Source organism: Diachasma alloeum, unplaced genomic scaffold (assembly GCF_001412515.2).
Source record: "Diachasma alloeum isolate Michigan unplaced genomic scaffold, Dall2.0 Dall_scaffold_00308, whole genome shotgun sequence".
Classification (NCBI taxonomy): domain Eukaryota; kingdom Metazoa; phylum Arthropoda; class Insecta; order Hymenoptera; family Braconidae; genus Diachasma; species Diachasma alloeum.
This window is the reverse complement of record NW_021680447.1, coordinates 65,729-89,024: the sequence shown is the minus strand read 5'-3', so window position 1 is coordinate 89,024 and position 23,296 is coordinate 65,729. Positions and strand designations below refer to the sequence as shown.

The following is a 23,296-nucleotide window of genomic DNA, read 5'->3' as shown; positions in this document are numbered from 1 at the left end:
CCTTAACCCACTCATTACCCCTATTAATGACGCTTTTTTAACGAACAAAGCTAATTAATATATGTCGAATGGTCTCATTAAAGGGTTTTAACAAAAAATGTCGAAACAAAAGCAAAAATTCTCCAGACATTATCCCCTTGTGTCCTGCATTTTCCAGATATTTGACTAAATACTAATCTCAAACTATTCAACCACTCCACTAATTAATCGACTTCCCCATGAAAGGATAAAAATCGCAATTGAAAAAGTGACTCAATGAGTAAATTCCCGTTCCACCATACGAAAGACATTGAGGTTCAAATAAAATGCTACCAAATTGACAGCGTCCACTAAAATGGCGAGATTTATTGCAACTATTAAAGCAATAATAACTCGTCTAGTTTTTGCATCCCACGGGTTCATCGCAATTTGGCAAGTGACGACATTCAAGAAGAATCCACTCTACTGGTACTTGAGCTGTCCAATTCTCCTGCTCTTCTTCGAGGGACTCTTTACCCTAACGATAAAGGAAAATCAAGAGTGGAAATGGTGAGGAAAATTTCATCACTAAAATTCCTTCGCATATTCTTTCTGGAGACCCCAATAAGGCGACTTTCTGGGTCGCATGTGTGACCTCTGGCACACGTGGCGGGGTGATGGGGTTTTTTTTCTAGATTTGACGGACAGACGGAAATTGTGCATTAGGGGAATTCGAAGGTGGGTGGTGTTCGGGCTGTATACGTATCGGGCTATTTCACGTCCGGTGAAATTCGATTCTCATCGAAACGGTTTCGATACATTAGGTGATGGCGTTGCGTTGATAATTCGGGGAAATGAAATAAAACAAATCAGGGGATGAGTCCGGAATGAAAATATTTGTGGATTATTTTGTGAATGTCTAGGGGAGGGAGGAATTTGGAAAAATTCATTGGAAGAACTTTTTGCGGAGAATTTTATGGACTGGGGGCCTATTCTCGAGTTTGAGGTGAACGGATTTGTGAACGGAAGTGGCTCCGTTCACGTATCGCGTTGGGGAACGAAAGTTTTCGTAAACGAATCCTAGATCCACATGTGAATCAATTTCGTTGACGGATGTCGTTTTCGATTCACACGTGAGGATACTCGTATGAGGATACAGTTGACCTCTTCTGGGGAACGAAACATTAAACATTAATCGTTTAAATTCTTACCTTACTCCGCGCAGAAGACCTACAAAAAAGGTCTTCTGCGCGGAGAAAAAAGTTGGAGAAAAATTGCTCCACGAGTCAGACTCGCTCCACGAGTCAATTAATCGGGGAGCGATCTAGATTTTCAGTACGCTTTCATCCTACATAAAAATTCTTACACATCCACGAATTTTTATAAAAAATTTAAAAAAAATTAAAAAATTAAAAATTAAATTAATTTTTAAATTTTTAAAAAATTCGTGGATGTGTAAGAATTTTTATGTTCTGAAATTCCCTGGATATTATATGTCATCGGACATTTGTGAAATACAACGTCATATCATGGATTACTCCCTTCACAAAAAAAATTATCATCAGTTGAATGAATCCATTCATTCACTCTTCTTTCAGGTTCTGCCCTTCAGTATTCCTCTACCTCGGAAGCGTAGTCCCTGCGATATGGCTCCTGGAATTGGACAAATTGGACCGAATAATGAGGCCCTCACCTGCGCACATGAATATCTCGAAGACTTTGGACTTATCGCACCTAGCAGCCAAGGATCTCGAGCAGCTGGAGCAGTTGTTCGGGGTGAAAATCTCACACCCAATCATCCTTTTGAACCATTACATAATAATAATCTGACAACATTTTTAGTCTCAAATTCTCACTTTCTGTCGTTTATTTTATTCATTCTATCAAAACACAAGGATAGACATCGAATTTATGGGTATTCTTCCACTATTCGAAAAAATATATCGATTTAAAAATTTTGCGGAGACATTAGTAATTAATTTTTTGATTTCTTCTGGTTTACGTTTTTTTGCATTTTTAAAATTTTTGCGCGTTAAAATTAGATCATAAAACTCCGAAATACTCATGTCCCGCCTACATTCAATGAAAAAACAGTGATTCCAAGTTTCCACCGATAGAAATGAAGAAAAACAAATTGTCTCCATTTTCCAGTCGATTCTTTTTGATTCTTTTCATTTCCTTTTCATAATAATAACAGGAATTCGACCATAGGAATGAGGAGTACCGATATCCTTTTACCTTACGAAGGTCATAATATATTTTCAAAATTTTCAGGAATACGTGGAGAGTTTTTTCTATTACCCGAATGAGATTTTGAATGACTTTTATTTTATGTTTGTTTTGATTTAAAAAAACCCTTTATTGATCTTCAACATAATTCCTCCCTATTTAATGTTGTGACTTGTAAATTAAAGAAAAAAAATATAGATATAATAAGAATACGAATGGATAAAATTAAATTAATCTAATTGTGGAAATTGACGGATAGGGAAAGAAAATAAAATAAAATAGTATAAATTAATCTCGCAATGGACGCGAAGCGCCCGTTTGCTACTTCAGAATAAGACAATTTACATGATTTGCTTAATTCATTTCTCCAGGTCAAAATGCAACTGCCTGATATCCAGATCTCAACAGAAACGTGGGTAACTCTCATAGAGCAGTTTCTGATGTTGGTGCTGATTGTGGGTCGGTGGATGCTACCCAAGGGCGATCTGACTCGAGACCAGTTGAGTCAGCTGCTCCTGGTGTACATCGGAACCGCTGCAGACATCATCGAGTTCTTTGACTCGTTCAAGGAGCCTAGCATTTCTTCTGAAATGATACTGGTGTATCTCACCCTGGGAATCTGGTCTTGGTCTTTGATCCAATTTACTGTGGTGTTGACAGCTACCAAGTCCAGGAAATCGAGATTGTCCACTGGGGGCTCCGTCAGGATGAAGCTGCAGACTGAGACCAGCTGCTGCAGCATTGATGTCTGGGCAATCGCTCTCAACATGATCCTTCAGGTATACAGGATATTTTGATGAGATGCAGTGATACAAATTTTCCACTGAAATTTCCGTTAAGAGTCTTGAAAGTTTCTAACAAAAAACATTTCTAATGAAATTTCAAGGAATTTCGCCAGTGAAAATTCATAATTTCATGGAAAAATCCGTGGGAACTGTAAATTTCAGTTTAATTGTTCAAGGGAAATTAATGAAAAGTCAGGCAAATTCAGAGAAATCTCTCCTGGAATTTCAGATTCTTCTGAGTTTTTAGGAAATTCCGTCAAAAGTTCCTGGAATTTCAAGAATTTTAAAGGAATTGCCTGAAATTTTAACGGAATTTGGTATTGAATGGTCATTTTCACTTCAAAATTTATGATAATGTTGGAACTTCCGTCTTCTTTGACGAGATTCTACAACGAACGCAACGCAGGCTTAATGGAACGCTTGTAATTGTCAAAATAATCGAAAAATAGTGGAACGATTGATTCAAACAATTACATGCGGCGCCGCCCCTTTTCGTTTTTTGTATATTATAGCGCGTTTCTCGACGCGTAAAAATTCCGAAAAAATTAAAGTTCCTAGTTCAATCCTTTTATTAAGTGTTGGCGTTGTCCGTTTTTTATCGGAAATTTGTTTAGCTAAAATAAAAAAAGGAACGTCGAAGAAAGAGACAAGCGGCGCTGCGTCGCCCGGTGCGAGTGGTCCCTATCGACCGCTCGAGCGGCAGTGTTGCTAGATTCACTGCCACACTTGAAATGCGGGCATAGCGGTAAGCGTCAACATGGCAACAGCGCGCTCCGTTTAACGCAACAGCGCTGCGTCAACTGCGCGACGGATGAAGACTAGCGGCCAAGCGCGAGTGATCGAGGATTAAATTGTCAGAGAAACTTGAAATTTCATTGTCTTTTTCCCCTTAAATCGAATTCAAATTCTTTTTCCGGAAAATTCAGACATATTTTGTTATCAATATGTGTGAAACAGTACTATCAGCCAGTTGAATAAGTGTTATCACACTATAATAAATCCAACTAACTAATAACTAATTGCTATAACTAATTTTTATAATATTGAGGTTTTTTGGTATGGGTAACTATGGCATGGGGAAAAGCAAGTGAAAACCCCCAATTATATAATAAATTAATAGCGATCTGATGGAATTATTAAAATTAATTCGCGAGGTGGTCAGAAACTTTAAGCATTATTACCGCCATAATTTATTATCTAATGGGGTATATCTTATGAATGGGAACACCCTTGCAGGCACAGAACCGATTAGTCAAGATGTTTAAGTTAAAATTTCGGAGCTGAAACATCAAAGATGAAATGTCTTCTAGATATTTGTTGATGTTCTGGGCCATTTTTCAGTCAGTTGCAGGAATTGATGAATAGAAAGAGAAGGAAATGAAAACTAAAGAACCCCTCGACGTAGTTGAGAAAGCGCACAACGTTTCGAAGGCATGCGAAACGTTGTGAGCCTTCACAACTACATCGAGGAGTTTAGTTTTCTTTTCCTTCTCATTCTATTCATCAATTCCTGCAACTGACCGAAAAATAGCCCAGAACTTCCACAAACATCTATATCAGAACGGTCGAGAACTTCGTTTTCATGAAATGTCTTCTAGCTGATGAGTCGTGCTATCTTTGACTCGACCTTCGCTACTGCATTACTCCCATCTATGATTTGGTTCTTACGCAGGATGCGCCATTCCTCGCATTTCGACTACTGATAATCATACACTTCAAGATCGTCAGCTACATGAACATCTTCTTCACGTGCAAGAACACTCTGGTCATTCTCCTACAGTTATACCGTCTCTACGTCGTACAGACTGAGAAAAAAACTCGAAATAGAAAAAGGAGGAGGAGAATCGACAAGGAACAGATACCGAGCATTAGTATCGTGTCCAGGGGGGATATGTACGGATGTGAAGAGTGTAGAAGTGGAAGACGGCGACGCAAGGAAGTTGACGTTCCTTCAGAGACAGATTATTCCTCTGAAGAGCAAAATCGATATGAGTTGGCGCCGAAAAACTTGGACAAGTCTACAAGGTATTCAATTATGATGATCAACACATTTAATGTATTCATCCATTCAATTTACAAATTACGCTGTGTAACTCTTCTCACAAAAAACAAGTTTCAGCATAACAAACAAAACATTTTGGATTGATAGTTTTATCGCAAAAGTCAATTATAACATGAGGGAAAAATATAAATCTGTCTCGTCTCCCCTTTCTTTCCTGTGTCGGTCAATTCCATTTTCATTTTGTATTGTGAAATTCAAAATTGAATATGCATATGATTTCCAGATTCGTTGGATTTTTATTGTAGATTGAACCTTCTGTGATAAAAATATACATCAAATCATTTTTGCTTCACTTTTCCCACCAAAAATCGTAATTTTTAGATTTTTTTGACTTGTAAAAAATTAACTGGTCCTACTTTCACTATTCCTCAAAGAAAATTTTTTTGCATATTCGATATGACCTTCAGCAAAATTAATTCCATGAAATTGAGAATTGAGAAGGCGAGTCATCGCCTTCGACTCGTGATATAAACCTCCCATTCGCCAAAAAACCCTTTTTTGCACTCGTTACGAAATATACGATTTCGGTCATATGACGGGATCTAAAAAATGGCGGTCTTGCATTTTTATCTTATATAGAGAATCTAGGGAATCCCAAACGATATCAGTCTTGCCGCGGGGAGACAAACCGGACACATTCACCCAATTAGTGAAAATCTTAACATTTTCTCGGAGTCTTACGGAAACTGTTTCCTGAGTTTAATCATTTCCATTTTGTGTTTTACCATTTTGTGTGATAGGAGAACGAGAAATGACACAGGATACTCTACCTCCAGCTCTAGGAACTCATCGAAACACGAGAAATACCACAAAAGAGAGATGAAACGAAGTTCCTCAACGCGGAGAGAATTCCGTAAGAACGAAGTGACTTATGAAGACGAAAAACGACAATCAAAGGCGGATAAACACATATCAAGGAATTCCCACAAGAGTTCCAATCCCAGCAAATCAACATTGAAATCGAAATCGGAGCGGAAGAAACGAAAGGAGCGAGAAAAATCAGAGTCCATTGAGGAAGATCAGAGCTCCAATTATTCCGTGGAGGAAGAGGAAACACAGAGTGGGAGCAGCGAGACCGAATCAGAGTCTGAGCAAAGGTGAGACCTCTTTTTGAGACAAGTCTTTTAGTTTTAAATAAATAATCGACGATATAAATATAAATTTCACTATAATAAATGCATTGGCTGAAGGCCTACATCTGAAGCGGCCTAGGTTTTGGCCAATTCTATTGAAATTTTCACTGCAAAATATTCTACAGAAAAAATCAATAGAATTCCACTTTTCTATACAACTTATTCTACTAAGATATTTTCTATAGAATTTCCTCGAAGTTTGTTTGATTTTCTCAATAAAAATAAAAATAAAATGAAGAAACTTGGAAAATTTGAGCCGAGGGAATTCTACACAAAATATGCCAGTAGAATAAGTTGTACAGAAAAATCGAATTCTATTGACTTTTTCTATAAAAAATTTCTTGTTGAACATTTCAATAGCATCCGCCAAAAACCAATAGAAAGTTCAATAGAAATCCAATAGAACTGTCTAGGGAATTTGCTGGGTTTTTCTATTAAATTTTTTCGTGCGTGACTAGAAATTTTATCATGTCCTTACAGAACTGTTCATTGACAATTTTCCATAACAATTTTCAAAAAATGTATCGGAAATATTACCAACAAATTATTATCCGTAAATTGAATCATTCACTTGCATTCTAGAATCTCGTACTTCTTCTCATCTTGCAGATATCAACGTCGTAAACGTCGCCGTAGAGAATGACACCGGAAAGTCGGTGTTTTCATCCTATCAATTATTTATTCAGCTATTCTAGCAGTATGTGTTCTGTACATCTACGCAGGGATCAATGGAGGAATCATTTTAGCCTCGATGACTCGTCATGAATCAGAAATCTGAGTCAACTTTTTGCATTACGTAATTTATTCCTCATCTAATTATCAACGGAACAATCACAGTATTTTATGAATTTATTAATTATGTTATTAATCATCCTATCGCGGAGTAAACTGGTGCGTGAAAATAAATCTCAACAGCAATAACTGATTGTTCCCTAAATATCCCGACAATTACAGAAAAATGGCAGACCTTTCTTATTGTCTATAAAATTGTTTATAAAAGAAGTCTTCAGAGAAGTTTTGTCCCAGCTCCCCTCAATCCAGTTTAACAAACATTAAGAATTTTCTTTAAAAAAATCGTCATTTATTATTGCAATTCACTAGCGAAGTGGTAAAACGGTACAAGTCAATTTTGACTATTGACCAGTTTTCAATGAATAGCTCGAAATCTAAGGGAGATAGCAAAATTTTTGTTATAACCTTTTTTGTAGAGTCGATTGAGAGCTACAATAAATGTAACTACGAAAATTTCACTATTTCTTTTAGATTCGGAAATATTCTTCGCAAACTCAACTGGGAAATAAGTCGCTACTGAATTTCATATCACCTTGAAGTAAAATAGAATATTTATTTGTTGTTCATTTCCATGTTCACTGTCACGATTTTTTGTTGCCAATATTCCTCTTTCAATATCGAGGATCTAATGTCAGAAAGTATTTTGAAAGTGAAGTAGAGTCGATTGAGAGCTACAAATAATGTAATTACGAAAATTTCGCTATCTCCCTTAGATTCGGAAATATTCCTCAATAACTCAACTGGGAGATGAGTGTACTTAAACCGTTTCACCACTTCGATACTCAATTATTTTTGTACTGAGTAATTCTACGACAAAATGTCGAAATATTTTTCTCCAGTTCCGGCAATTTTGTTATCGAAAATTCATTCTGATATTTTTCTTTGAACCCATTAATTTTTCAGATGGAATCCTTCGTCAATTATGGATTCATCTGAAAAGCAGTTTTTTTGGGGAGAGATTGAGAGATCGTTTCAACAGTTGAATAAAATTTAAAAAAAAAACTTGACATGTTCTCCCAACTCATCTGCCACCGAGACAATTTTGTAATTCCCCAATCATTCAATTGTCCATCAATTTTACTAAATGTTCAATGTCGTTATCACTCCGTACCGATCGAATTTCGGCACTCACTAGAATTTAAACTATCGATATAGCCAATAAGATCGTCCTGATGCACCCCCATCGATGTACAATACAAAACAGCAGTGTCTGCAATCAATTCCTTCAGACTTTTCTCCGTTTCTTTCGCCTCCCTCTCCCAGTCGATCTTCTTCTCCTCGATCTTCACGTTGATTAGTGCCTTCTCCTCCGGAGGCTTCGAATTTTTCTGCTCCATTTTCTCTGATTGTGGAGGAGAAACACTGGACACTTGACTCGTGGAGGGACTCTCTTTCTTCAAATTAGGATCTGATGTTTTGAGGAGTATCAGAGTATTCTTCTTCCCGCGCCCCAGGACTTGCTGGAGCTTCGCGTGATTCTTTATGCACATGAGATTCAATGGCTTGGATACCTTCGGTTTTGCGGGGTCCAGAGGTGCAGGGGATCCCTGGAGGATTTTATCAGCAGTTTTTTCCTTGATCATTGGACTCTGGGGCTTTTTTGACTCGGATTGAATGGAGATAGTCGGAGGCTTGGAGTTTACGATCCTCTCCTCGATTTTTTTGTACTCAGGGGCCATTACCGAAGCTGCGTAGGAGAGGACCGAGTGGAACGTCCGGTGCATGCAATCCTCGAAGGAGGTTCTGTCGGATTTCCAGTCGATTTTTTGCAGCTCTGGGATTTTTCGTTTGGGACGGGGTGGGGCTGGGGGGACAATTTCGACGTCTGGATTTTTGGGGATCTCGAGGTAAGATTCTCCGTCGAAACTGGCGAAGCAACGGCCGATAAACTCAGCTGCAGGACCCACCTGAAGGTAAAAATGGGCTCATTTATCTTGAGAATGGATTATTGTTTTAATAATTTATTTGTGAATTACAGAGAAATCGAAGAATTTTTTTCGTGCAGTAAAAGTCTTTTACTTTTATTTTCCCTAAATCTACAAGTTGTAGATAAAATTTCAGTCAATATTCAAAACAATTATTATTTTTCAACGGAAAAATCCTAGTGTGCAAAGACAGGGGAAAGTGAGGTAAAATGGATACTTTTGACTTTGTTGAAATGTTAATAATATTTTGAAATGTTAATGAAATATGATAATTTCTTTTCCCACTGACCCTAGATTGGTGACCATATGAAGAAAACACGCCCGTGCGTCGTTTTTCTTCAATTACCATTGACTGGCTAACCGGAAACATTCAAAAAAAATTAACTTTGTCAATTGAAATGTTTAAAGAATTATAATACTTTTTAGAACAACATATTTCCCGAAATTCCTAAAGAAAACGAATTATTTCGAGCAAATGAATTATTTTTCTCCGTGTTAAATAAAATTGCCCATCAAGTGATGTTGCCGGAAACTCGCTAAACGCGCCCGGGCACTGTAGAGTGAATTCGGCAACGCTAGAGCCTAAATCACACGGCGGGGAATCCCCACGGAGATGACCAGAGTCGCAGGGTTGCGTTTGGTGACCAGACTAGGGTTAAATGTAAAATTCGTGCCCTTTGTAATGAACCTAGATCGAGCTGAATTGTTGAATTTATTTCTGAGTTATGAACATCAGAAAAAATGTCGAAAGAGTCCATTTTGCCTCACCAATATGGAAACACTTTTAGATAATTAATTAATTTGATTCAATGATTACTGAATGAATAGTGAAATTGAAGAACATTAAGACAAAATAGCATATTTCATCACACTGAAAAGTTATGTTCGTCACTCGGCCGAAATAATAGTATATGTCAGGGCGAGTGCCATGCGGTTTTTTATATAATTTCATTTTTCACACGAGTAATGAAAAAAATTATGGATATTTTCCCTGAGATATTTCCTGTTGAACACTTCTATTGCAGAAAAAACGCGCAAAAAGGGTGCGGAATTGTTCAATAGAATTCGCGAAAAATTAATGAAAATTTCCAATAGACGTTCAATAGATACCCTGTAGAATAGTCTAGCGAACGCGTTAGGCTTCGTCATGGTTTTTTTGTTTTCAAAAAATGTTCCCCAACATTTCTCTCACTTATTCGATAATTAATCTCTGAATGAGTATTGCTAATATCGATTATAACTTTAATACAATATATATTATTGTGAATACTTTTATAACGAATTAAAGGGAAGGGAACAAAATGTGAAAACCCCAGAGAGTATACATGTGCCTGAATAAATAAATAATTTCCAAATGCATTATGAGCTTCATTTATTACTAAAGATGCGAAGGCGTCATGTGACCGGTCATAAAGTGGTCATGGTGGTGGTGACCGTCAATGACGGTCACATGACGAGCCTCCAATGACCGCCGATCCGATCTCAAAAAATTTTTCCATGACGGTCACAATTGGCCGAAAAACTGTGACGGTCATTTTGCATCTATATAGATGAAACACTTTTTTGTTCATCTATTTCTTTTCTAATTAACTAGAACTCTTGACTTTGTTTATTTTGTTCCAATGATGAAAAGTATAATCATTCTCTCATGAATATGCAAAAAAATATGTCAGCACATGTTTCATAATTTTATAATTAAAAAAAGCTGTTGTACAGTTGTACACATACATTTCGAGTCTTCCATAAGAACCTTATAATAAACAATAATTGATAATCAATAATAAATTGAACGTTTAAACGATGCCAATTATGTAGAAATTATATGACCGGCACAAAAAGCAATATATTTATGACGGTCATTTTACACCTATATAGATGGTTTGGTAACGGAAATTACTATTTTACTCTTTTGACGGTAAAAAATTCTTTGTGACGGTCACAAAAAATTTGTGACCGTCATTTGCCATTAGAAATTTCGGGACGTCACACGATCGTCATTTTTTGGTCATATGACATAATCACAAAAATGTCGGTTATTTCGCATCTCTGTTTCTTACTACTCTACATCAAATTTTAAGGAATTGTTTTAAAAAATTGGGGAAGAAAATTTCTATTACCATGGGAGGAGTTACCTGGGGATGATAAACAGGCCTCTCATGCATTCCATGCGTCGGCCACTCCCTCCACTCGAACTCCTCTTGGATATTTGGTACCTGAAGAGTAGCTCCGACGTTGTACAGCCGCTTGGTCACTGACCTGGTGTTCATGTAAGGCACATCCGATAATTTCAGTCTCTTCTCGTCCGGCTCATTCGTCTCACCCCCTCCGCGTCTCAGCGCCAAGAGCCTGGGACGAGGGAAATCCTTGTCGATTTTCTTTTTTGATAGGCGAGAAGGATTTCTTCGCACTTGTGAACTTCTAAATTCAAAGATTTTTTGAATAATGAACAAGTAATTTTTTTTCTCTATACGCAGTGCATAAAGAATTGTCAACAATTTTTGTGATGAAATTTATTGATCAATGCATTATGAAATAATTGGTTTATTGATAATTGTGTTACGAAAAATCATTAAAAAAATCTTAGAATAATTATTTTTGTTGACAATTATGCATCAATAACTCAGGCTCAAAAAATTAGAGAATTTTTTTAAAGGATATCCAAGTGCTTTGGCTGTTTTTTCTCCAATGAAATACTTTTCTACTTTTGCAGTTGAACATCCGAGCTTGCATTTAAGCCCATTTGACCCTAAATTTTCGGACATTTTTCAACGATGTTATTATTTAAACTTTCCAAATCTGAATTGGAATCTCGATATTGAACCGTTAGAAAACATTTGTTTATCTTATTAGTGTTACAAAACCTTTTAAATATCTGAAAAAAAAATTGGAAGTTCACTTTTGGCGGAAAATTGATGAAATAATTTAAAAAGTGCAATTTCTGAACATTACGAGCATTTTCTATAAATAATTTATAAACAACGAATGTTAAAAAATAATAATTCTGTGCAAAATGTAATTTGAATGACGCTGAATAGCCATGATTTTTTCAAAAATTTTCTCACGTAATTTAATTGACAAATTTGATGATTAAAAATAGTTGAATCTATACTGTGGTCTCTACCAAACTGTAAAAGATACTTGGACAGCCTCAAGAATAGAGATTCTTCAATAAATCTTAGAAACATTATTTTGTCAGAAATTGAAAAATGTAACAATGGAAAGTTCACGAAATAATAGTTTAATGAAAAATCATTCGATTGGAGAAAATTCTTGAATAATTATTTTCTCAGTAATTGAATCTTGAAAAAATTATGAAACAATTTTTTCATCAACAATAATTAATCTTTCGATTCTGAGATTATTTATTTCTCCAAGCAATATTCACTAACAAATGATGGGATAATTTTATTTTACAAGAATAATCCATAAAGGAACAATTGTGTGTAGTAATTTTTTTCTACGATTTTTTACTTGTTCTTTTCAGGTTGGATGATACGTTTGGGTCCATGTCCATGCATTTGTTGACTGAGTCTCTTCCTCAACGAATTGATCGAGCTCTCCATGGGCGTCTTAACAATTTTGTTATCCTGTTTAACTAGAATAGTGCCGGGTGGTAATTTGGGAATGAAAAGCTCTTTTTCAGATTTGTCCGTTATTCTGATACAGTAGTGGAGCTCCCCGCGAGAGTGCTCTGTCCTCCCAACGCCTCCGTCGACGTTGAACTGACGGTGGAGCGCCATTTTTGTGGTTTTGTCACCCAAATCGACTATCCTCAGCTTCTCGCCGGGTTCTCCAGGATTCTTGCAGCCCGAGGCTGCAGTCGGAGGTTCCGTGAGGAGAATCACTTTCCGCTTTGGAGCAATAAGGACTTTGGGAGTATTTTTGAACCTTGAGTCGTCCATTTGGGGTTTTCAGTCGAGTTTAGCGACTTCGATGCTTTCTAAACGTTTTCTGTTTTTGTTTTCAATGAACTGATGCTCGTTTATTTCAATAATTGAGGGGAATTTCTGGGTCAATGTTTTTGTTTTGAAGCGATGGCGCGGCGGAGTGAGAAGTAGTAAAAGGCTTGAGGTCAGACGAGAATTCAGCGTAAGTAGATAAGTCCGAAGAGGAGTGTTAGATTATTTCGTTGTGAATTTTTGGGGTCAATGTTTTTGTTTTGGAACGATGATGCGGCAGAGTGAGAAAGTAGTAAAAGACTTGAGGTCAGACAGGAATTCAGCGTAACTAGAAAATAAGTCCGAAGAGAGTTGTTTATTATACATTCTGTAGCGAAATGGTAAACCGGGTTGAGTCGATTTTAACTATTGAGCAGTTTTTAACGAATATCTCGGAATCTAAAAGAGATAGAAAAATTTTTATCATGAACTTTTTTGTAGAGCCAATTAGGGGTTATAAAAAAGGTCATGAGAAAAATTTTTCTAACTGTCTAAGATTCCGAGATATTCATCAAAAACCGGCGAAAAGCCAAAATCAACTTAACCCGGTTACCACTTCGTTACTGAATTATTTTGGTGTGAATGTGTGGGGTCAATGTTTTTGTTTTGGAACGATGATGCGGCGGAGTGAGAAAGTAGTAAAAGACTTGAGGTCAGACGGGAATTCAGCGTAACTAGATAAGACGGAAGAGGACTTTTAAATTCTGCAGCGAAGTGGTAAACCGGGTTAAGTGGATTTTGACTATTGAGTAGTTTTTAACGAATTTCTCGGAATCTACAAGAGATAGAACAATTTTTATCATGAACTTTTTTGTAGAGCCAAGTGAGGGTTATAAAAAAGTTCATGAGAAAAATTTTGCTAATTGTGTAAGATTCCGAGACATTCATCAAAAACTGGCCAAAAGTCAAAATTAATTTAACCCGGTTTACCACTTCGTAACTGAATTATTTTGGTGTGAATGTTTGGGATCAATGTTTTTGTTACGGAACGATGACGCGGCGGAGCGAGAAAGTAGTAAAAGACTTGAGGTCAAACAGGAATTCAGCGTAAGTAGATAAGTCCGAAGAGGAGTTTTAGATTATATTGTTGTGAATATTGTCCGGATGAAGACGTTTAGAGAAATTAATTGAAGAATTTATTCCCGTAGAAAATTTCGGACGCTACGGAGAGGTCTCGTGATAAGTTCCCCGAATCAATTAGTTTCAGAAATTGTTTGCGAAATAAAATCTAGAGAGGGAAGGGCGAAGGGGAAACTTCACTTTTTTAAGTTGATAACTAAATAAAAAAATGTTCCCCTCAACAAACTGAGAAATAAATTCATCAGTCGTGCTTACAGTTTTAACGCAGCGTAAAGGTGAGGAATTCTACTTTCTATGGAAACATGTCCCATTTCATCAATAATTCAATTAGTCACTAAGATTTAAAAAAATCCAAAGTGCATAAAAGACTTTTATGTCACTCGGCCCGAAAGGCCGCGATTTTAATCTCGCTCCGCTCGGTTAGATCGCGGGTTTCAGGCTCAAAGACAAAAAATATTTCATGTCACACGATGATAAAAATATTTTTTCATCACGCTGTATGAAAAAGTAACGTTTTACACATTGTGATGAAAAATATCGTTCGATACTCATGGGAAAAGTGTTTTTTGGCTCGTGGGAGGTTTAGAGCACGAGCCGAAGGCGAGCAAAAAACTCTTTTCCGCACTCGTAACGAAATATACTATTATGTCACTAGGCCCGATAAACCGCGATTCTAACCGCGCTTCGCTCGGTTCGATCGTGGTGTTCGGCCCCACTGAAATAAAATGTTATATATCTCACAACGATCAAAGTCTCAAACGATATTATCTAACTCATGTGATTAGAATCCTCGCCTTCGGGTCGGATTGTAAAATCACATTCGTCAGGTAATAATCGTAAGACTTTTATCGCGGATGACATAATATAGGGGAGAGTGAAACAACATAAAACAGTCGAAAAATGACTGTTTGACGTAATTCAAGCAAGAAAAAATTTTTATTCAATTTTTTTTTCTTTAACGACTTTTAATTTAACTTTTTATTAACTTTTTTTGCTTATCAACTTTTTTTTATTCTTGGGAGATAGTAGGATGGAAAATTATTGAGAAGTTGTGATGGGAGAAGATTTTGTTGATGGATTAGTTGAAAAGAAAATGAAATACCAAAATCCAAAGTCTAGAGCAAGGCTCAGGGGGAGACCCCCTCATCAAGAAATATATAAAAATATATATAATATAGGCCAATTCCATGTATTTTTCAAATTTATAAATAATATATAAAAGAAATATATAAAACATATATTTTATGTATGTTACAGAGTCAGAGGGGGAAAAAGCCAAATACCATGCTGAATTTCAATCGAATGAAAAAAAACGTGTAATCGGCCTAATTTAATCAATTGAATCATAATCCTTTTGAATTATAAGACGAATAGAAAATTATTATTCTCATTAGTACTCCCAATAATAAAAAAAGTTGATAAAAAAATTTTTGCCCCACTCTTCCCTACTAATCTGACTCATGTGATTATAATCCCAATATTATAATAATCACATTTTGCACGTTGTTCAATGATTTTATTGTTGTTATCCTGTTAAAAATGCGTTCTTTATTCAAATATTACCAAATAAAATTCTACTTACACTAGCACTCGTCTAGATATCCGATAATACAGGTACCACGAAAATACGAAATGTTTATCGTTCGTATTGCACGTTTGACTAGATTAAATAACTAAAGGTTTCTCTGGGTACATTGGAAGTTTGGTACTTAGTTTCTGAATAATAAATATTTACAACACAAATGAATGAGGGATTTTCCAGCGTTAATGCAAGTTATCTGCAGTGAGGGTGAGAGTTGTTAGGCTCGATCTTCGGTTGGGATTCACTCCGAGATTTTCCCAATTTATCCATGCGAGGCGAGCCATTAAATCTGCAATTGTATTGCAAATTAACATTAGAAATTAATTGAAATCCGTTTTTGAATTATTTCTCGTCAATAAAAAACAAGTAACAGAATAAATCAATTTTGAAGTTGATAAATTTGACTCCTGCAGAGTATTCTTTGAAAACAACCGTAGTGTAATAATTTAATGAAATTAGAGGGTTAAACAAAATATTAATGCCTCTTAAACATGAATGAATGAGATTTTAAATTGATTTTCCCCTGAACCAATCTGAGTATTTTTACTTTCCTTTAACTCAGAGCCGCAACCACGGAAATAGTTTATTTTAAATCCATAAACTTTATGTTAATGAGATAAATGGATTTGTTCCAATAGCTTATAATAAAGCTCTTATTTATAATTAAACTTATATTAAATTTACGTTTTTATTAAAATCAAATAAATAGTCGTTTTTTTTAATATAAAAAAAATGTTTTCTTGATGAAAATTAAGACTACATGAATTTGGAAATGAAATAATTGTTTAGACAGCGAAGATAACGAATTCGCTAACGTGTAATAATCCTTTATTAAAAATGAATTAATTATTTATTTCATACAATTGAATTATTTTGAGTGACATAAATATAAAAAATGGCAAATTGAAAGTTTTATTTGACTCAAATGCGTCATTTCTGTGGGTGCAATATAGAGAAAATAATATTCTTCGAATAAAAATGTTGATGAAAAGAATGAGAATGAACTAAAACTGAATAAATTGAAAATAATTATTCTAGTAGAGAAAGAAATAAAATTATTGGTTATTGATTATTGATTTGACATTTACCACTGGTATTCCATTCAGCCCTCTCACTACTCATTTCACCCCTGAGGCACATTTCGATGTACGTCAGAGGGTCGACATTTTTCACTTTGAGGACTTCGGTGAGCAGTGCGATGTACGCAATGGCAAGTCGAAGGGTATCAATTTTCGACAAGCGCTTTTCGTAGGGAAACGTCGGTACGTGCCCCCTAAGCGCGTCGAAAGCCGAGTTTATGCTGCTAAAAATTTCAATCCCACTTAGAATCCAAGAAAACTTATTAAAATCCTTCTTTTAAATTTTTTTATTTATCATTTCAAAGTAGTTATCTTACCTAAGCATTCGTCGACGCTCGCGAATGTTCGCTGCGTGCCTCTGGATTCTGTAGGGGCTACCGTTGGGGTAGTAACCCTCGTCGACTCCATTCATCTCGTTATCATTGTGGTCTAAAAATAGGAATAATTCGAAAATCGATTAATTGGACTGTTTAATTAGAAAAACAAATCAATGCCAACAATTTAAAAAAAAACATTTTTTCCATATTTTGACATAGATTTTCCTCAAACTCTTCAAATTCTCAGAACTGCACACATAAAAATTATAGAAATTATGATTTATGATTGAATAAACTTTCTTTAACCTCTCAAGAACGGCGCCCTAACACTAACCTTTTTGCGTGCTACACGAAGAGAAATGTTCAGTAAAAGTTACGGAACTCACAATTCACTCACCGATTACGGAATCGACTCAGAAAATTTAAGTGACGGTCTCGTCATTTTTCACAGGAGATTCAGTTAAAAATTACGGAACGCTCTAGAAAAATTCCGTGACAGTTTCGTAAAATTTCCTACCACCACATTTCTCTCCAGAATTACGAAAAATATACGTAATTTTTATTGAATATTTCTCTCCGTATAAAGACGAATATTGAACCAAAAAAATTTAATAAAAAAACCTATCGAATTCGTTAAAAAATTCTATTAAATTTCTATTGAACTGTTCTATTAGTTTTTGACCGATTCTATTAAAATGTTCAATAGAAAATATTCAGTAGAAAAAGTCAATAGAACTCAATTTTTATGTATAACTTATTCTATTAAGATATTTTCTATAGCAATTCCTCGGCACAAATTTTCTAAGTTTTTTCGTTTGATTTTCTTGATGAGAAGAAAAAAAAATAGAATGAAAAAAACTTAGAAAATTTGAGTCGAGCAAATTCTATAAAAAATATATGAAAAGAATAATTTATATAGAAAAATCAAATTCTTTTGACTTTTTCTATTGAATGTTTTCTATTGAACATGTCAATAGAATCAGCAAAAAACTAATAGAAAGTTTAATAGAAATTCAATAGAATTTTCTAACCAATTCGATAGGTTTTTCAATTACATTTTTTCGTGCGTGATACGATTCAATAACTTCCAATAGCCGCGAAATTATACATATAAACTAGGAATAATCAAAGTCAAGCTATTAGTCTTCACAGAAGAATTTGCAGAAATTTGTAAAGTTCTATATCTTCGAAAATATTCAACTTTGAAAAGACACATTCAATAAAAATTACGCATCTTTTCCGTAATTCCGGAGCGAAATATGGCTGTAGGAAATTTTACAGAACCGTCACGGAAGTTTTCCAGAGCGTTCCGTAATTTTTATCTGAATCTCCTGTGAAAAATGACGATACCGTCACTTAAATTCTCTGAGTCGATTTCGTAATCGGTAAGCGAACTGTGAGTTCCGTAATTTTTACTGAACATTTCTCTCCGTGCATATGTGGTATGGAGGTCGCGTTTAAGGCGCTAAAGGAGCGAGAAATTCTAATATTTGCAAAAATCTGTGCTATCTGTATTTTGGAACAATCATGCATAAGATTTTAGGTTTTCTTTAATTTTTCTCGTAAGATTTTTGACTCGATAAAACTTCCAAAAATTCTCATATAATTTTCCGCAAATTCTCACTTCATCTACAGTTTTAAATACCACAAAACAAATGTTGTGGACTCTGCTCAAATTGTCATACAAAACCGTTCTTATCCGATTCCTGATACTTTCTTGCGCCATTTGAGCCCAATTTGAACTTTTTACTCGAATTGGATTAATAATTAGTGTTGATTTTTTGTTCAGTCCAAGTGGAGCGGTAATACTGCTCGGCTAGGTGTCAATACCACTCAGTAATTCTATGCGTTGTAATGATGAAGAGTGTGTAATGATGAGAAGTGTATGTGTGCATAATAATAAATGCATTTGCATTTTTCATTTCTTCAAACTAAATGAATCAACTTGAGTAGTTACACTGAGAGAAAAATCTGAAGTACGATTTACAATAAGAAAATAGTTGAGGCATTTTGGTGAACGATACGATTTTTTTTGTATGCGGTACATAACATTATAGTAACTTCACAAGCGTAATTTTTGCAAATCAAAATTCAGTTAAACTAACCAAAGTTCAAAAGTAACCACGACAAATCTATCGTGAGGAGAACTATAAATTAGTTGCAATGACTACATTCCATTGTAGTAATTACTTCTCCGGCCATAGTTACCGTAACCCATGAAAAATTGTTGAGGACTTTTTGACTATAATTGGATGGTGATGGAATATAGTCAGAAGAATTATATTTTTCTCTCAGTGTAATAAAAAAACAATCACAATTCACAATTCTCTATGGGATGCAACAAATATTAGTGTTGACTCTCTTTTTCAATATTCACTCAATTCGCTTCATTGTTTTTTTTTTCAATAATTTGACAGTGGTTGGTTCGAGGATAGGATACAGTGCGAGAGAGATATTCACACCGAGAGAAAAATTTCCTGATATGTAGGCCATATTTATTTCAGAGAAGTAAATTATTTTCATTGGCTTGATTTCAGAATGTTTGCGCTTCACGGAACTCGAATGAATTCTCATTTATCACTATCGTTCCGCGGTAGATCATCAATATATTATTAATCAAAATATTGGAAGTTCATTAAAAAATCATGAATACAATAAATACTCGAAGATTGACGATTCTTGTACGCGAATTGAATGAGTTCATGTGTGGAAAAATTATACTTGTGAATATTTTCACGCGTGAGACCTTTTCCGAGCTACGCACGTGAGTTGAGATGCCTGGGAGAATTAAGCGATTGAAGAAAAATTACCTGCCCCAAGTAAATATGTTTCAGATATTAGAATTTTTCCTCAGTGTAGCAGACTATGATATTAGATATTGGAGTCCTACGAGCGGTATTACCCGAGGGCAAGTCAATTCTACCTAAAACTTGAACTTTCATAATCTTTTTTTCCCTAAATTCGATTCAATGTCACTCTCATGACATGAGATTTACTATATTATCTGTTATGAAATTTGAAAACAATTTTTTTTATATTTTCAGTGAAGGTTTAAGATGTAAAATTGACATTTCCCCTTAGGTAAGCGATACAGGCGCACTTTTCCTATTCTTCAATACTAATCTCCGCTCCGGAAGAACGCTCTGGAAAAATTCCGTGACAGGTCCATAAAATTTCCTACAACCACATTTCGCTCCGGAATTACGGAAAAGTTACGTAATTTTTATTGAATATTTCTCTCTGTGCTCTGATTATAAGAAACTCATTGAGATGAGATGGAGTCAACAATTTTGTTAATTGTCCATTAACACTGGAAATGCTTGATTTTGTAAGAAAAATTTCCATTGACAATAATTATATCATATGAATAAAGTCTTTCTGATCTTCAAATTTCAAGGAGAATTCAAGGGAATTAGTGATTTTCAAACAGCGATCAGACAAATATTTTCCAACCCATTCGCATTTTCAATTCATTTGAAGTTTAAAAACATGTTTAGCAGACTTTTCCTAATTTTTCTTAATTTTGAAACTGAAATTAACTACTTTCATTAATTTCCTCACTAAATTATGAGGAAATTCTTTAGAAATGTGACTTTCCAATGAAGAGATTCTTTGAAAGTTTAGTGGATGTATCACCCTTTCAAAACCTCCGCGATTCGACATGGAAAATTTAGACAAATATTTTTAATCGTGCTATGTAAGCCAACATTTTTGTTTATTATTCCCCCTATCCTGAATGTTAACCAATAGAAATGCAATAATTGACGTTTTGTAGTAGAGCGTATGTAAAATTCTTGCGATAACTTTTGTCTTTTTAGTCGCATGGCAATCTTGAATGAAAATCTTCTGTTAAGGGGAGACTACTATGAGTTTTAAAAGTCGTGGGTTATTGGAGTGAGACTTTTCATACGTTGAAAATCGATTATATAGATCTGAAAACGAAGAATTAGTGCAAAAAGAAATTTTTTTCATTGTTCATTTGCCCGAAAACGCTTAAAATGCGAAAAACAGTCCAGGGCCTCCAATTTTTCAGCTACAAAAGATTTTTTTTCAAAATTTTCAGAAAAATGTAGGGAACAACAATTACGAGCCATTTTTTTGGAATTCGACTCCTACACAGCTGATTTCGTTTTTTTTCATATAAAAAAATTCACTATTTGTGTGAAAAAATACAAAAAAAGCAAATTTAGCTATGTAAGAGAAGAATTTAAAAAAAACTATTATTCCACATATTTTTCCGAAAATTTTGAAAAATAAAATCCCTCGTAGCTCAAAAATTGGAGGCCCTGGACTGTTTTTGGTATTTTAAGCGTTTTCGGGCAAACGAACAATAAAAAAATTTTTTTTTTACACTAATTATTCGTTTTCAGATCTATATAATTGATCTTCAATGTATGAAAACTCATTCCAATAACCCACGACTTTAAAAACTCACAGTAGTCTCTCCTTAAAATAAATAAGGTTCTGGTGTACGAATATGGCTTTAACGCGCAAAAACTTTGAATACTGCATTTTTATGGATCCAAATTCGGATGAGGAAATAATCCAACCGAACACCCCTTGCGCTCTAAAATTGTAGAAAATTTTCCTCAAGTTCTCCTACACATCCGACCGGGATAAGTTTTGCAGTAAAATCCCTCGCGCTGCTATGCAACAAAATTAAATAATTTTCGACAATTTTGGATCACTTGTCACATTTTGGAAATTTTTATCGAATTCAATTAGCACTGAAATTTCAAGGAATTTCGTCATTGAAAATTCAGAATTTCGTGGAAAAATCAAAGAGAACTGTAAATTTCAGTTCCATTTTTCCCTGAAAATGAATAGAAAACCAGCAAATTCCGGTAAATATATTCTTGAATTTTCAGGACAGTGACACTGAATGCGATTTAGGGGCAAAAAATCATAAAATTGCAGATTTCTCTGAAAATTTAATGTAATTTGGTACTCAATATTCATATTAGATTGGAAATTGAAATAAATTAAGGAATTCTCGTCTTTATGCTGCTTAAAATTATGGAATTTTTCGGAATTTTCAGTGAAACCTAAAATTTCATCATTATTTTCCCCTAAATCGCATTCAGTGTTACTCTCCTGAAAATTATTAGGTAACTGTCCATGAAATTTTATTTTTTTTCTAACAATGTACATCGAAAAAAATTTTCTAGAAAAATTCATGTGCTGGCGCCAGAAATGAGTTACAACTTGCGCACTTGCAAAATTATCGTGTAATATCCAAAAAATTCTTGTGTAGCACCAGAAAAATTATTATGGGCAGCATGATTTGTCTGTATAGCTACACAATAATTTTTCCAACTGTGCGAATATTTCTAGAAAAATTTCCTCCGTGTATAAATACCTGGAGTAGAAATGGGCATATGATAATGTATCGGCGAATGCGTGTGCGGTGAGGAGTGCGTGTTCACGTGTTGCGAGGATCTCCCAGCATAGACGCACGACGGCAAATCCGCGAGGTCCTCCTCGCCAATGTCACTGCTGCCACCGACATAATACTGAGAACTAAAAAAAAAATCCTCAAATTCACAAAAGTCGAACCCCCACCAACTTCACGCGAGAAAATAAATTACCCAGTGCAAATATTGTTGTCATTAGCCTTGGACGGCCCTCCCCTGTGTCTCCCATTCATCCTCTGCCCCCTCTCCTCATAATTATACCCCAAGTGCGACGCCATCTCACCCGCAACCTCTCAAAACGTCACGAGTGTAAAATAAAAATCACAGAAATTCAGATATCCATCACCAACAATTTTTTATTTCCATAAAAAAAGGTTTCGTCGCACCAAAAAATCCGAAAGTCCTTTCAACCCTCAACTTTGAATTATTTTCTTCAATTTACAACATGAATTTTTATTTTCAACGAAATGATTCAACAAAATGAATTGTTCAATGATTCGATAATTCAGTTTTGGAATTTGGACGAGTAGTCACGGACATTCAATCGCAAACTGTCAGAGAATTCCCTGGAGATTTGGTCTTTATATACTCCCCCGACACCACGACAGGGTAGTTGAATCGATACCAACCCCTGGGCGGGGCGAACACAGCCAATCGTAGCCCTCGAAACTGAAAATTATTATCATCCCCCGTTCCCATTGGCCGGTAATTTAATACTGCAATTTATTTTCGTTGAAACAAACGGAGAAATCTCACACACCAGCCAAGCCACTGTGGTTTATCGTTACTGCGCTTGAACGAAGTCATTTTATTTACTGAGGTGTGTTTAAATGCGTAAAGTGCCTGGGAGCCATCGCTATTTTATGTCCCGGAGGAGGGGATCGTTTCAATTTGTCCGAGCTATTCCACTCAAATTGCTTTATATTATTCACTCGGGCGAAAATTATTCGAATTATTTTTTTATGGTTTTTTTGGGGGGTGGAGGCGGTGCCGAGGTGGGGG

General features: G+C 35.3%; 3 protein-coding genes across 3 annotated transcripts; 1 reads left to right on the top strand and 2 right to left on the bottom strand.

The window, feature by feature from the left end:
* The first annotated feature begins 334 nt into the window (after nucleotides 1–334).
* On the top strand, nucleotides 335–7,114 carry LOC107039832 (transmembrane protein 26). Its single transcript, XM_015259658.1, has 6 exons — nucleotides 335–528; nucleotides 1,557–1,734; nucleotides 2,559–2,966; nucleotides 4,645–4,997; nucleotides 5,775–6,131; nucleotides 6,777–7,114. The coding sequence occupies exons 1-6, from the start codon at nucleotides 335–337 to the stop codon at nucleotides 6,808–6,810; spliced, it is 1,524 nt and encodes a 507-aa protein (XP_015115144.1). The 3' UTR covers nucleotides 6,811–7,114.
* A 945-nt stretch (nucleotides 7,115–8,059) lies between these two features.
* Nucleotides 8,060–12,786, bottom strand: LOC107039834. Its single transcript, XM_015259661.1, has 3 exons — nucleotides 12,356–12,786; nucleotides 11,017–11,302; nucleotides 8,060–8,866 (listed from the first exon to the last, which is right to left on the bottom strand). Exons 1-3 carry the CDS (start codon nucleotides 12,784–12,786, stop codon nucleotides 8,060–8,062), a joined length of 1,524 nt encoding a protein of 507 aa, XP_015115147.1.
* A 2,644-nt stretch (nucleotides 12,787–15,430) lies between these two features.
* LOC107039830 (protein dimmed) lies at nucleotides 15,431–22,833 on the bottom strand. Its single transcript, XM_015259656.1, has 5 exons — nucleotides 22,469–22,833; nucleotides 22,240–22,400; nucleotides 16,881–16,992; nucleotides 16,573–16,787; nucleotides 15,431–15,773 (listed from the first exon to the last, which is right to left on the bottom strand). Exons 1-5 carry the CDS (start codon nucleotides 22,570–22,572, stop codon nucleotides 15,667–15,669), a joined length of 699 nt encoding a protein of 232 aa, XP_015115142.1. The 5' UTR covers nucleotides 22,573–22,833; the 3' UTR covers nucleotides 15,431–15,666.
* Between the last annotated feature and the right edge of the window lie 463 nt (nucleotides 22,834–23,296).

Excerpts from the sequence above, each read along its gene's own strand:
- LOC107039830 (XM_015259656.1), bottom strand. The coding sequence starts at position 22,572 with ATGGCGTCGCACTTGGGGTATAATTATGAGGAGAGGGGGCAGAGGATG. Across the intron at positions 16,993-22,239 it reads TATGCCCATTTCTACTCCAG|ACCACAATGATAACGAGATG; the intron begins GTATTTATACAC and ends TCCTATTTTTAG. Across the intron at positions 15,774-16,572 it reads GGCTGAATGGAATACCAGTG|ATTTAATGGCTCGCCTCGCA; the intron begins GTAAATGTCAAA and ends ATACAATTGCAG.
- LOC107039832 (XM_015259658.1), top strand. The coding sequence starts at position 335 with ATGGCGAGATTTATTGCAACTATTAAAGCAATAATAACTCGTCTAGTT. Across the intron at positions 2,967-4,644 it reads CTCTCAACATGATCCTTCAG|GATGCGCCATTCCTCGCATT; the intron begins GTATACAGGATA and ends GTTCTTACGCAG. Across the intron at positions 6,132-6,776 it reads GAATCAGAGTCTGAGCAAAG|ATATCAACGTCGTAAACGTC; the intron begins GTGAGACCTCTT and ends CTCATCTTGCAG.
- LOC107039834 (XM_015259661.1), bottom strand. The coding sequence starts at position 12,786 with ATGGACGACTCAAGGTTCAAAAATACTCCCAAAGTCCTTATTGCTCCA. Across the intron at positions 11,303-12,355 it reads ATCCAACCTGAAAAGAACAA|AAGTTCACAAGTGCGAAGAA; the intron begins GTAAAAAATCGT and ends CTTTGAATTTAG. Across the intron at positions 8,867-11,016 it reads GGCCTGTTTATCATCCCCAG|GTGGGTCCTGCAGCTGAGTT; the intron begins GTAACTCCTCCC and ends TTTTACCTTCAG.